We start from the raw sequence: 14,414 nt of genomic DNA on the forward strand, positions 1-14,414 counted from the left end.
ATCTTTTTTAAAAATAGGCTAACCTAGAAAGACAACATTTTTCTTTGAGGTAATATGCCATTCTGTGACAACAAATTAGGTAAAGCAATTAATATATTATTCAAAACCTCTCACTTTTATTTTTTTATCAAATATATTTTTCCACTCTGAGTTCTGGGCCTTCTTTTTTAAAGATTTTTAAAATTTATTTATTCATGAGAGACAGACACAGAGAGAGGCAGAGATATAGGCAGAAGGATAATAAGCAGGTTCCTGCAGGGAACTCAATGCAGAACTCGATTCCAGGACCCTGGGATCATAACCTGAGCCAAAGGCAGAGGCTCAACCCCTGAGCCACTAGGCATCCCCCAAATCTCCCACCTTTAAAGCACATGAAAAGTCAAGATATTATGATTTATTTACCTTGCATGACTCTCATGCAAACCTGCTTAATGTGCTGATCTGTTGGTGCTCTACCCTGAGACAGGAAAAAAAAAAAAAAAGACGGTTTATACACAGAACCATAAAGAAGACATTGTTAAATGGTAACCTGACAGACTCAGCAAGAGGCCAGGTGGCTGGATTTACAAGAGAACTCGCCCACACTGCTGAGGAGCTGCTGTCTGGGCTAGCCTGGCTCCCCACCCCTTCTGGTGCTGTGAGATAGTCTCCAAAGGGGAACCCCAGGGAATGCCCACTACTCACTGGAGGACCCTGGATGCCGGGCAGGCCAGTGGCACCCTGCTCTCCCTGCACACCTCGTGGTCCAGGCGGTCCTCTGGGTCCGTCCTCTCCAGGAAGCCCCCGACTTCCTTCAGGCCCCCTCAAGCCAGGCTCCCCAGGGTTACCCACCTAGAACAAAATGGCACATTATAAAACCAGGGGTATCCACAAGTAATGTGTCTGCTTAGTAAGACTTACATGAAATTTTGGGTTTGCCAAGAAATGTTTGTTCAGAGGTTACAAATTCTCAAGGTAAAGACACAGAATGCCACAGTGTCTGAGATTTCCAGTTCAAGTAAAGTCTTTCAAAACTTTTCTTTTTGGTACAGTTATTGTTTCAAAATGTTAATTGCAACAAGACATTTTTAAACTACATTCTTTATACTTTAAGCCACTTCCTAAGAACAAGTTAGTTTTTAATAAGACTTGATAACTTTCTCTGGCCACAAAAAAAGCCACTGAGTTCATACAAGACATGTTACTTTGTATCATCAATACAGAAACCCTAAAATAGTTTTATAACACTCTGGAGAATTTGAAGAAGCAGATGTAATGAGGAATTATAAAATACTAACATTAACTAAATACATTTAAAATGCTGCACTTAGGGCAGCCCGGGTGGCTCAGCGGTTTAGCGCCTGCCTTCAGCCCAGGGCGTGATCCTGGAAACCCGGGATCGAGTCCCATGTCTGGCTCCCGGCATGGAGCCTGCTTCTCCCTCTGCCTGCGTCTCTGCCTCTCTCTCTCTGTGTCTCTCATGAATAAATAAATAAAATCTTAAAAAAAAATGCTGCACTTATAATGAATACACTTAAAATACTGGAACAATGAGTGAGTCCATAATTTATCTAAGTCTTGCGGAAGTTAAAAATCTAAATAATACAGAAGTTAAAAAGTAAACCAACTATTTCCTTAGCACAAAAGCATATACTGGTTAGATTTCTGTTCTGAAAGCAGACCACTAAAAGCATTTTTAAAAGTCCCCATCCACAAGAACTGCTTTAAAATGAGATTAAATTAATTGACTTTCTGTTAAGCTACCGCTGGTAGAATTTATGGAATAGTAGTTACAATGTGCCATTGTTTATAGAATAAGAATGAGAAGATAAAAGGACAGGAGGCATTAAGAGAGTGCTAGTGCTCAAGATAATGTCTATAAGGCAACTTAATCCTGCTTCTTTCTCATATAAAACATTTTCTTAGAAAGAGTTAACTCCTTCAAACAGATATTTTAAGTTGAAGGAAAAAAGGTGATGAGGCAGGGTTTTCACTAGACACATTGGAATAAAGCTCAGCAAGTGTGCTTTTTCAAATCTCTCTTTATGCAAAAAACTGATACTCATCTAAGTCGTCAAAATAGTTTCTATGAAGAAATTATGGCTTAAAGGACTTGGCAAAATATGGCTGTCATCTTTTGTTGTTGGCTGTCAACAAGAGAGAGCTAAGGGTGTGCTGTGGAGGGTTTGGACTTGTCAGATGACTACAGTGTAAAACTGTAACAACTATTAAAACAACCCAGAGAAGCCAAAATGAATTTGCAAATGCACTAAAGAACTGGAAGAAAACAAAGGAGACTAAATCAGTCTATCATCTTGTTGACAATGTTTGAAATACTGCTAGAAAACGGGATGGGGCATTTTTGATGAAGAGATCAAGGACCAACATGGCCAGGACATCTCAAGGACTGCAGGTCTTTGGAAAGAATTTCTCAATTGAGTGGTATACTGAAGTAGAAACTGGGGTACAGACTTCACCTACTATCAGATTTGTCCCTACTGAGATTACTGAGCAAGGTGAACATGTGTCTGCTAGTAACCATTTCCCATGACTTCGGGACAACACACTTCAGCTGCATCAGAATTACATGGGTAGTGTCAGAGAAGAAAGAGGTAGGGAGGGACGTGATAAATCAAGAGTTAATTCCTAGTAATATACCCAAATTTAAATGAACTTAACTCGTTTTGATCACTGCATTGTTCATTCACTTTTTCCTCTTACAGCTTGAATTCCTACCATTGAACATCACTGATTATTTCTAGATAGTGACATTGGATTTCTATTACCACATCCTATCAAGGTTTACTCTTTATATTTCTTCTCAATCCTAAACCCTTTCTGTCAAAGATTCTTAGGTGTAAAGATGTTACTTGAAGCCCGGGACTGTCAATGGTGTTTCGAGGTAATTTGTAAACGGGTGAGTTAATACAGTATAATAGTTTCCATCTCAGGGATATGTAAAGAGCCCAGGGTAGGCACTGCAACCAAGTCTGGGATGCGGCATCCTCTGGGAGAGAGTTGAGCTGAGGATCCGGGCTAAATGCCTAGGCAGGAGACAGCTATTCTAAGGAAAGAGGAAGAGTGTTCCAGGCTAGGAGAAAACACAAGGCATTAAACAGCATGCCAAGTAAAAACAACTGCAAACAGATGAAGGTAGAGATGAAGTTGGCAAGGCAGAGACCACTTCATCAAAGACTTTGTATATTTTAGTAAAAGTCAGATTTTATTCTATCAAATGTTATTTCTGAAGGGCTTATGCAGAGGAGGGATAAATAATGGGCTTTATCTTTTTTCTAGATGACACTGGCTGCTATGAGAATAACATTGTACAGGGGCAGAGAGGGTGGAAAAGATTCCAGAAATAGGAACTGAGAGATGAACTGGGAGCCAGTGGTAGCGGTATTTGTGGTTAAGGTCTGAGCTTCATCTTTTCTCCTTATACTTTCTTAAATTTCTTGTTGTATTAAACATGCATTCCTTTTAAATTAGTGAATCATCCCAGGTTTGCTAGTTCTCTAGCTGGTTCTATACTTGGTTCTATTAAATTCATTCTAGCAATTGGTCCTACTATTGGTTCTATAATTCTGAATACATCTAATCTCTGTGGACATCAGTTTAGTGTCTATACAATGATGAATTAAATGAGATTATCATTTTCTAGCTTTAATAATTGTCTATTATATTTTCTTATGCATTATGACTTTGTTGCTTCCCCAACTAGAACACACGGGAGGTTAATAAAATTACTGAAATATTTTCAATGGTATGACTGCCACTGAAATTCATTTATACTCCTGTCACCACAAAGGGAAAGTCAGTTCTTTTAAAATTTGTGAAAGAAATTGCCGTGTATAGTCATTGAGACACTTGTGATAAAAACTTCATTTAGAGTGGATTAATTCAAAAGGCAGATCCATTTACACTATTGTGAGTTGTTTGGGGTTTTTTTCCCCTTTGGATGAATCTATTACTTAAATAATAAATTTAGACATTAATTTCCTTGAAGGTTAGTCCTTTAAGAATTGAATTTTATAGAGTGATTGCATAAAGAAGAACCTTGCATTTTCTATAGCTTTATTGATACTTTTATTTTTTATACCATTATTGTCCATTGTACTTACAGATCCCTTTGGTCCAGGTAATCCTATCTCTCCCTAAATCAATAAAACAAAATTATATTAGAACAATGCATTCACATTTGATGGTTTACTAAAAATATTTAAAAGATTATTGTGCTGCTGAAATTTATAGAAAACCATACAAAGATGAACTCTGGCACTGCAGAAAATCATGAGATTCAAAATTTGGATTCTAGTCCCAGTTCACTTAACTTTGTGAGCTTTGTAACCTTCTAGCCTTTGGCTAACTTATCTGTTAAATAACGGGCTTGAATCAGAGCTCTACAAGCCTCCAACCAGATCTAAAATGCTAGGTATTGAGAATTAAAATGCATTAGCCAAAAGATATTAAACTAGTATGCTGTTTTAAAACACAGTAGGTATTTAAATCTAATGTCTGGGCAGCCTGGGAGGCTTAAAGGTGTAGCGCCGCCTTCAGCCCTGGGCGTGATCCTGAAGACCCAGAATCGAGTCCCACATCAGGCTCCCTGCATGAAGCCTGCTTCTCTCTCTGCCTGTGTCTCTGCCTCTCTCTCTCTCTCTCTCTCTGTGTGTGTGTCTCTCATGAATAAATAAATAAAATCTTAAAAAAAAAACCAGACTGACTTTCTCACAGCCTGTGTTTATAAAATGAAATAAAATAAACCTAATGACTTCATTTTTGAACCTCTAATAGTATTTTAACTCATCCCCAAACGTCTATCAAATCAAATATGCATGATTTTATGCTTAAGAAAGAAAATTAAGAGAGGAAATCTCTCACTCCTAATTCTAGATATGAATTCAGCTCAATCAGTTCATCTCTACTACAAACAATGATCTAAAACATCCTCTTAGCCCATAAAATGAAAATTTTTAACAGAAAATAAAATAATCTTTTTTCAAATTTACTTGGTAAAGAGCTTTGCCTAATTCAGATGTTACATTTATATTAGCTCTAAATCCTGAAAATAAAGCAACATTAGTAGAATTTTTTCCTGCCCTAAGTGCTCTCTGGGACTGTTTTATGAGAACTGGCACCATGCCAAAGGACCAAACTTAAGTTTACACATTAGGTCATGTTAGGTTGTGTCAAAATCATAAAGATGAGCCAGCAGATCTAACAGTTCTGGCAGTAAAGATAATTTTTTCTCATTCTTCCTTCCTTCCGGGATATTTAGCAGTAGCATCCTCTGGAGACAGAGGTCACTTCTTTGGCAGCTTTTAGACCATGGAAAATACCCACAGTCAAACTTGTGAGCCACAGCTTTCTAACAATAATAAAATTAATTTTGTTTCCACAACAGGCACTATTTATAGACTTTCTATAGTCATATAAGAATCACTTTGAATGTCTAGCTGTAAAGCCACAAGAAAGTCACCATCCATAAGAGAACACCTTGTTCTCCAAAGCCTTAAAGCCACGTCTATCAATTTTGGGGTGATTACCCTCTGCTTTACTTGAACTTGGCTGCACTTCTGGGGAGTCATTAATTGGTTTACATAAGAAACACCATAGCCACTGAAGAAGTCAGCAAGGGTAGCAGTATCAAAGAAAAGAAAAATTACATTTCTGATTAATTAGAAATCAGTACAGCTCATCATTAACCAGAACCAAATGTCTTACAAGTTCACCCCTTTCTCCTGCTTCACCTTCTTCACCAGAGGAACCCTAAAAATTAAGATTAAAAGTCACATTTTTTAATTCTTAGTTCCTTGCCTCAGTTTTAACCAGTCAACATTGATAAGCATTACTAAGTGCCCACAGCGCCCCCCAGATCATGCAGAAATTCGAAATGCTCTCAATCGCTTTTCAATCTAGCTGTCAGTGCTTAGTCCAAATCAGAAAAGAGCCTAGAGAAAAGACAGAAGGTAAGGTTAAGTTTTTTCTAAATTTAAGGATTAATGCTTGTATCCAGCAATTTTGTGTAATTAACTAATCCCTGAAGAAAGGCTTTAACTGTAGAAAGAGGAACCCAGAGAAAGGACTGACTCTAATTCATATTCATAGTTTATTTGTTAAGGTCTTAATACAGAAAACCTCAAAATATGATGATGTGGCTACAGAAGGCTCCATCAGTCCCAGGTCAACCAATCTGGTGAATGAGGGCCAGGGACACTCTTTTCCATGTGTAGTCTTGGAGGCAGAGCCATCATCAGCTCCAGCATATTAAAATAGTAGGTAAGGTTATAGACCAAACTAAACTCTAGATTTCACTCACTATGAAGCACGTTGAGAAACACTGCTAGCCTCATCTTTTAACTAGAACCCATAAACCGGCTGGTAAGTACCCCTGCTGCTGAGGCACATTCATGCACAACACTGACTGCATCCCATACTCTTCTCATAGGACCTACCCGTTCACCTTTTGGACCAGGTTCACCAACTACTCCCTGTAATGAATAAAACATAACACTTTTTCAGTATTTTGACATTTTCAACTATATAATTTCAAATGAACCAACTTCCCTTATCAAGCTGGTAGATAAGAGCAATTATGAATAATGCAACAGATTAGGACTTGCTCTTGTCCTCACAACAACCACAGGGCTCCATGCTGGGCACGGAATCTATTTAAAAAACAAAAAAAAATCAGGATAACCTAACAACAGTCAGGTAAGACCTGGAGAAACTGACCATTGTCCAAAAGCTGGCAACATGGGTATTCTCTGATTATGTCTACATAAAATTTGGTAGGGATGTAAATTTAAAACTAAACAGGAAGTATGATTACAACTGAAGTTTTTACTTTTCTCAACTTTTAATTTTTCCTTCTAACAAATTACTATATTAGATTTTTTTGCTTCTTAATCTCAACTCTCAGTAATTTAGACACCTTTCTTGATAGCTGTCTATGAGAATTGCTATAAAAATCTCCACCATGCCAAAAGCAACCTTGGTTTCTCCGTATACTAAAAATCATCCTTCTCAATAAGAACCTTTTGGGGGGCTAGATATCTTACCCTGTCACCTTTCATTCCAGGAAGTCCAGGGGGGCCAGGCAAGCCAGGGAGGCCAGGACTACCAAGAGAACCCTGAAAGACAAACACAGTGTCTCCAGAATCACTGCAACACTGCAGGCACACAAGGCAGAAAAAAACGTTGGGTGTGTTGACTCCTGTCTAAAATAAATGCACTGTGGTTGGTTTAACTCTGCTCCTCAAATCTCCCTGTCTCTCACACTCTCAGGAAAAAATAGGCCAGTCCCTCCACCCCTCTGTCCCATCTCTGAGGTTCTCAATTCCTGGGCTTGCAGTCCTTCTCAACAGTGGGCTCTTTCAGTGGAGTCCCTGCAATGGGACTTCTCTCACTGTGTAAACAAGCACTGCTCAAGAAGTAAAAGGCAGCATTCACGCATACTTCTCCTCAATTCCAAGAACAACCAAAGGCCAAATGTACCACTTCATGTCTCTCCTGATTTCAAAATGTATGCTACAAACCACACTGATTAAAATACCCTCTGAGAGTATCCTAGATATAATTTGAAATATTACATTTACATTTTCACACATTCACATAATAAGAGAAATCAAGTAAAGATGATTAGATCACCCTTTATACATTGTTCTTTTCTCCTTCCTTATTTTTAAAAATTGGTTGTGTTTTTTATAAAGCAAATAAACCTCTGGAGACTAGAAATATTACTTACCAGTTTACCTGGTAGTCCTGGGGGTCCCACTGGTCCTACTTCCCCTCTATTGCCCTGGAAAAACACAAATATGCCTGTCAACTGGATAGTTTGCCAAAACTCAAATGCTTAATTACTATATCAGTAAAATAACACTCTACTTAGGTTTTTGTTTAAGTACACAAGTCATTAAAGTATTTTCCCTATCTTCTCCTGAAGGCAGAGATCTTTACACAAAATGCCTATAGCCTCCCCAGTGTTTATCCTTTGATGAACGTGTTAATGCTGTTCCTTGTGATTATAGCCCATTGGACAAAAATGATGTCTGCTAAATTATGTGAAGTCACAGTAATTTTCAGCATCTAAATCATGATATAACTTATATTATGGTTATCTGAATACATGTTTTATCTTTTCATTTAGATTTTGTTCTTGAGGTATAGGTATATCAATTTGGAATTCCACCTAATGCCTAAAACAGAGAGTAAGTTTCAGGTCTACAGGATATTTTAAAGCAGCATCTGGCAAATAATCTTGAACTGCAAAAGAGTGGGGAAAAAAGAAAAACAAGACAGAGATGTTTGCCTTTAAATTACTAATGCAACTTCAAAAAGAGATAATAGAAATTTACAAAGTTTCTGACATACAAAATTCTTTGTTCTACTCATTCTTGTTCTAAACATGTCTTAAGAGATTAAATAAACTTTGAAAGTACAGTTTATAATGAAAATACACCAAAAGCAATATATCATTTTGCGAGCCAATTTCAATTCTTTATTTGAAACTCGAAGCCCTTTGAGAAAAGGAGACACATGAATTCTTCAATTTCTTTCCCCAAGAACCTCATACAGTTTTATGCAGTCTGACAAAAGCTTGTTTTATTTCTAACACATATTCAACTAAACTTAACATGAGGTTATTGGATAAATAATCACATTTCCTGGATGGTGTTTATAAAAAGGAAAGTAGTCTTTGGAGTTCATTTTACTTTAAAATGATATGACAACTTCACATTATTTCTTGTTATTTATAAATGCTTCTGCTAAGACTATCCTGATCTGGCCCATATGCTATTCATTTGTCTCTAAGTTGAACCAAGTGTCAAAATCCATAATCCTTCTGAACTTTCAGTTTCTTTACAGGATAAAAAAATGTCTGCCAAATTACAAGTCTCTAGTTTGAGCTATAATTAAGTGGTAGTTGTTTCAAATGACTTAGAGGTGATTTAAATGAAATGCTCTTAAATACTTTCCAAAATTTTTATATATAAGCAACCTGTCTAGTATGTAAGTTTGAATGATACAATACACTGGCGCTTAACCCTTGTGAGCAGCTTCGAAGCCTAAGGCAGTGTTCTATGAGGATGGGCACTTGAAAGATGTAAGACTAGATGATAACCAGCCACTGTGATAGATTCTTCTATCCATAAACATTGGGTTTTGCCCCACTAAGTTAGCCCACCATTTGAAAGTTCAAAACAGATTTTCTTCAGCATATCTGCTCTGTTGGCATTTTCAAGTAATTTCTGAACTGCATCATAATTAAGATCCTAAAGGTATTGGGTTAATATGACTTTAATTCAAAGAGAAATTAATAGTCATTGGAAGGGAAACTAACTAACCCTCTCTCAGTGATTCCCAACTGTGGCTGTGCATCAAAATGCTCCAGAGTGTTTTGGAAATATATTTCACTAGATGTCTTCCACCACTCCATCTCCCTGTTCCTCCTTCTAGCTTCCCTTCTCTCCCCTAGATTCTTATTCTGTGGTTCTGAGGTCAAACTCAGGAATCTGTTTGGGTTTATGTTGTGTTCATTTGTCTTCACCAGCTTTACTTAGGCTTTTGTTAACTTCTCATTACTATGTTGACTCCATAAACATAAAAATTTAAAATTTGCTAAATATATCTTGTACCATTAGAATTGGGCAAGCTAACTTTAAATAAAAACCATGCTGAAGAGCCTTGACTTGAACTGTCGAGGCATGGGTGGGTGGAGATGAGGCCACAGGCACTGAGCCCCACTGCCAGGTCTGAAGCCTGGCCCCACCATTCATCAGCCAACTCCAGCCCCTCAAATTCACCTCTGTGCCTCAGTTTCCTCACCTGTAAAGTGGGGATAAAAACAGTTCCTATCTCATAGGTTTTTTGAGAGGATGTAATAGATATATAAAGCACTTAGAACAGTGTCTGAAGCATAGTAAACACTATGAAAACATTAGTTATTATTTTTATCCAAGGTTTTACCCAAGAACTATAGAAATCAGTCAAAATTGTTTTTTTAATCAAATGTTTAATGAAATGTTCTTTACCTTTCAAAGCTCCCAAGTTTCTTTAAAAGCACAAGTTGCTCTTGGCAAAACAAAAACAAACAAACAAAAAAGTCTCTAGTCCTCATTTCTCCAGTTTCTGTCAAGACCCCTGATCACCAAGAAGCAATCTTCTTCTTCTTCTTCTTTTTTTTTTTTTTTAAGAGAGGGAGCGGGCAGGGGCAGAGGGAGAGAAAGAATCCCAAGCAGGCTCCACCCCCAGTGCAGAGCCTTATGAAGGGCTCAATCTCACAACCCTGAAATCAAAACCTAAGGGGAAGTCAAAAGTCAGTTGCTTAACCGACTGAGCCACGCAGGCACCCCAAGAAGGCACCTTCTTTATAAACAAATACTAGGAGCTATTTTGTAAAACCCATTTCAATAAATACAAATAATATCATTTGGAAGTCTCCTTTTCAAAGTGGAATTACTAGACTTTTAAAATATCACAGAAAAAAATCTATTTCATTATACTTGTGTTGTCATAAGTATTTCACAAAAAAAGAAATTCAGATTTTATTCCATTGTGCTCTAGGTTGTGATGGTGGTTGTATTTGCCTGATTACCCAAAATGCTAACTAGCTGAAGAATGAACATTATTCTTAGTACCATGCTAATTTTAGAAGTGAGAAATTATAAATCATTATACTTAGTCTGAATTTTATACTTAAGTGCCTCTCTCTGGGAAAAAGGATGCTGATTAACCCAAAAGATCAATTATGATTTCTACAGATTGTTGCTTTTACAAACATATCTTCATATTAACATCGGAAGATCATATTAGTCCTACTACAATAATTTTTAGAATTTTTAGGCTTGCCACAAAGATATTTTAAAAATCTATTTCATTTTACAGAATTGTAGAGTTTGTATTTTTCTCTGATGTAGGTTTAAATATTCTCTCACACACAGAGGCAGATCAAAATCTATAACCATCACAGCTGCTTCACAAATTATTGACAGGGATAATATTCCATGGCCTGGGTGGCACAGGAATGCAGTTTGAATCATTCAACAACACACCATATGGGGACCTCTGTACTCAGAACTGTTGGCAGTAGGGTGAGGATGGGACTTCAAGAGAAAATGAGGGAGGATTCTGTACTCCAAGAGTATATAATCTTCAGAAAACTGGAAGTAGATCAGCATGGCACTCATCCCAATCAGAAACATGATAGCAGAGCAAACACAACTCACTCAGCAAAACCCTGGCAAGTTCTGGGAAGCCTAAAAGAGGGAAATGGACCAGGTGCCACTGTATCCAAGGCCCCAGCCATTCTCCTGCTGAGGAGTCACTCAGATCCAGGTATAAACCAGTAGAGTGTGACTGAGAAAACCAGAAGCACGATCCAAGTGGTAAAGATATGTGCTCACATGTAATCACTGGAGGTGACAAAAAAAAAAAAAAAAAAACTCCAATATGTTTTGCTGTGGCACTGGCCAAAGGTGTTAGAACAATGGTTTGAAAAGGAAAAACCACTTAATTTCAAAGACATGCTCCAATTAGCCCTGGTCCATTAGTAGAACACAATAGAAATAGGTTTTTGCTTCTTCTACTCAGCTTTTCAACTTGACATTTGCAGGAAAAACTGATAAAACTTGTAAGGAATAGTTGAAAATGTGTGAATTTATCTATGAAACTAAATTTAATGATGTAAAATGAAAGAATAAATGCATTTTTCAGTGAGTAGATTTGGTGTTAAAACTCTGCTCCAGAACCATAATACTTATAACCTCTAATGACACTTTTCTGTAAAATTTATAGTAGGTGAGAAGTCAATTATTACTAACATAAGCAGTATAGCAAGATTTATTATACCTCCAATTCAATTCATTTTAAGAAATATTTATTGAGCACCACCTTGGAACAGGCCCTAAATGAAGATATGTAGGGAAGACAACAGTGGTCAGAGGTGTCCCTGCTTCCCTGAAGATTCCACAGCATGGAGCAAAAAAGAGGCCAGGGTTACAGGGTTTCAGAATAAAGAGGGAACACATCTACTTGGTGGATAGGGCATAACCAGAGATGGTTTCACTGTCGAATTAACATTTCAATTACATCTAAGAAAGTATATGGGATGTTGAGTCAGAGAACGCCACTTAAGGGCAGTACCACAGGAGAATACAAGCAGGCTGAGAAGCACAGAGACGTTGGAGATTAGCATGGAGTCCAGTTTGACTTGAGCACAGGCTCTGAGCCAGGCAGAAGTGATACATAAGACTAGGGGATAAACAGACGGTTTAAGATTTGGTACTTTCTTTTATTGCCAGTGGAAATCCCTTGAAGATTTTTAAATAAAGAAGAGAAGTGATGATAGAAGCTGTACTTTGAAAAGACCAATATGGCAATGTGTGAAGACTGAGATTGCTGCCATTCCCCAGGCCTTTGAAATTCTGTTTGAAACTTATTTGTCACCTTGATCATGGGAACCCTCCTGGAGTTCTAGGGTAGAGTCCTGGGGAATGAAGAACCAGGGAAAGGAAAGATCAGCTGGGAAGGCAAATCAAGAGACACCTGATAATCCAAGCAGCAGCTGATGATCTGAGCCAGGATGGTGGAGGTGGGCTTAGAAAAAAAGAGTCAAATATAAGAGACCTGAAAAAGGAGGTAGTTGAATCAGTCAGGTCATGTTGGAGATCAAAAACATGATGGAAGAAGAACACCAAGGCTTTGAGCCACAGTGATGGGAGCAATGAGGATCTGGACATTTATAGAAACTCAAAAAAACTAAAACCTGAATCAGGCTCAAAGCTTACATAGGCATAATAGAACTGCCTCCTCTCACCTGAGAGAACTTAACACCCCCCATCCCATTTCCTCCTGCAGTTCTACTTCTCATTCTTTATACATCCTATGCACTTAACCAATGATGGGCCAAGCTATCTCTACTGAGTCACTTTTTATGTTCAGTGCATGGTCCTAACATACAGCAGGTGTCCCTTCAATTTTATTGCTCTCTGCTCTTTATAAAGTGAATCTCAGACTTAATAGCCCCTCTCCCACACTGTTGAATCTTTCTGGACCAGTCATGTAGCATCTTCATTTTTATAGGAATATGATCTAGCTATAAACTCATTGCCTTGGCAATTTTTTAGAAGTATTTTAATTAAAAATTCACAGGCTTCAAGCAAGATAGAAGAAAAGGAGAAGTGAGCTCTAAGTGAGCAAGGAGGATTATGAGGAGAAGTAGCTAGTTTCTTTGGCTGCAGAGAAACTTCTGGAAACCACCTGATAGAGGTCAGTTGACAAAACACCTGTGAGAAGTGTCTCATGTCAAGACGTCTGGAATATTTCACTCCCTTAAAACATGAAAATCATTATTCATCAAGCTCATGAAATGCTTTAAATGAAATAACAACAATATTTGGAAATGCTGCTGTATTCTCTCTTAGGAGTTCTTTTTGTTACCCAGCAGATTTTGAAAATAAGAACTTAAAATGAAGGCCAGAGAGAATTTTTTAAAGTTAACATTAAATACATAATGTTTCATTTCCTAATCAGTTTCTCTCCAAAGGTTAAAGTGTATCTAGTGAAAAAATAAACATTGCTCTATGGGCTGCAAAACAGACACATTTACAAACTCATACTAAAAGAAGTCTGGCAGTTTCTCAAAAGATTAACCTTAGTTACCATGGGACCCAGAAATTCCACTCCTAGGTATTCTACTCAAGAGAAATAAAAACATGTGTCCAAACAAAAATTTGTAGAAAAATGTTCACAGCAGCATTATTCATAATAGTCAAAAAGTGGAAACAACTCAAATGTCCATCAGTGGATGAAAGAATGAAGGAAATGTGACATATCCATACAACTGAACATTAGTTAGCAATAAAAGAGAATGAAGAACTGATACATGCTACAGCACAGGTAAGCCTTGAAGCATGCTAAAGGAAGCCAATCACTGAAAAACTCACCTACTGTATGATTCCATTTATAAGAAATTTTTAGAACAGGTAAATCTACATGGACAGAAAGTGGTTAGTGGTTGACTAGGGCTGAGAGAATTGGGGAGAAATGTTGAGTGACTGCAAGTGGACACAGTTTCTTTTTTGAAAGATGAAAATGTTTTAAAATTTACTATGGTAATGGTTGCATAATTCCATAAATATGCTAAAAATCATTGAATCATATACTTTAAATGGTTACATTATATAGTATATGAATTATATCTCAGTAAAGGTGTTTTTTAACCACATTAAAATATTTCTTTCAATATGAGATGAGAGCCAAAAAGGGTCATCTTGCTTTTTAAAAATATTTTTAAATTTTTTTAAGTTTTATTTCCACCTTCTGAATTTAAAAAAGCAGATTGTATATATGAATAGCATTCCCATTTCACTGTCTCTCTTAACTAACACATACTGAAACTTCAGGAAGCATACATGGATAAATGAATAAATGAT

At 37.2% G+C, this 14,414-nt stretch overlaps 1 protein-coding gene across 2 annotated transcripts in view; it reads right to left on the reverse strand.

Annotated features, from left to right (window-relative positions):
• Positions 1-14,414, reverse strand: part of COL9A1 (collagen type IX alpha 1 chain) — an 89,714-nt gene that overhangs the window by 17,047 nt on the left and 58,253 nt on the right. For both annotated transcript variants that reach the window (XM_055330214.1, XM_055330215.1), the window contains 7 exons: positions 7,727-7,780; positions 7,041-7,112; positions 6,435-6,470; positions 5,704-5,748; positions 4,101-4,133; positions 685-831; positions 403-457 (listed from right to left, as the gene is read on the reverse strand). In XM_055330214.1, the coding sequence (XP_055186189.1) occupies positions 403-457; positions 685-831; positions 4,101-4,133; positions 5,704-5,748; positions 6,435-6,470; positions 7,041-7,112; positions 7,727-7,780 (442 nt within the window). The remainder of the gene's footprint in view (positions 1-402; positions 458-684; positions 832-4,100; positions 4,134-5,703; positions 5,749-6,434; positions 6,471-7,040; positions 7,113-7,726; positions 7,781-14,414) is intronic.

This window comes from Nyctereutes procyonoides, unplaced genomic scaffold, assembly GCF_905146905.1.
Source record: "Nyctereutes procyonoides isolate TBG_1078 unplaced genomic scaffold, NYPRO_anot_genome, whole genome shotgun sequence".
NCBI classification, from domain to species: domain Eukaryota; kingdom Metazoa; phylum Chordata; class Mammalia; order Carnivora; family Canidae; genus Nyctereutes; species Nyctereutes procyonoides.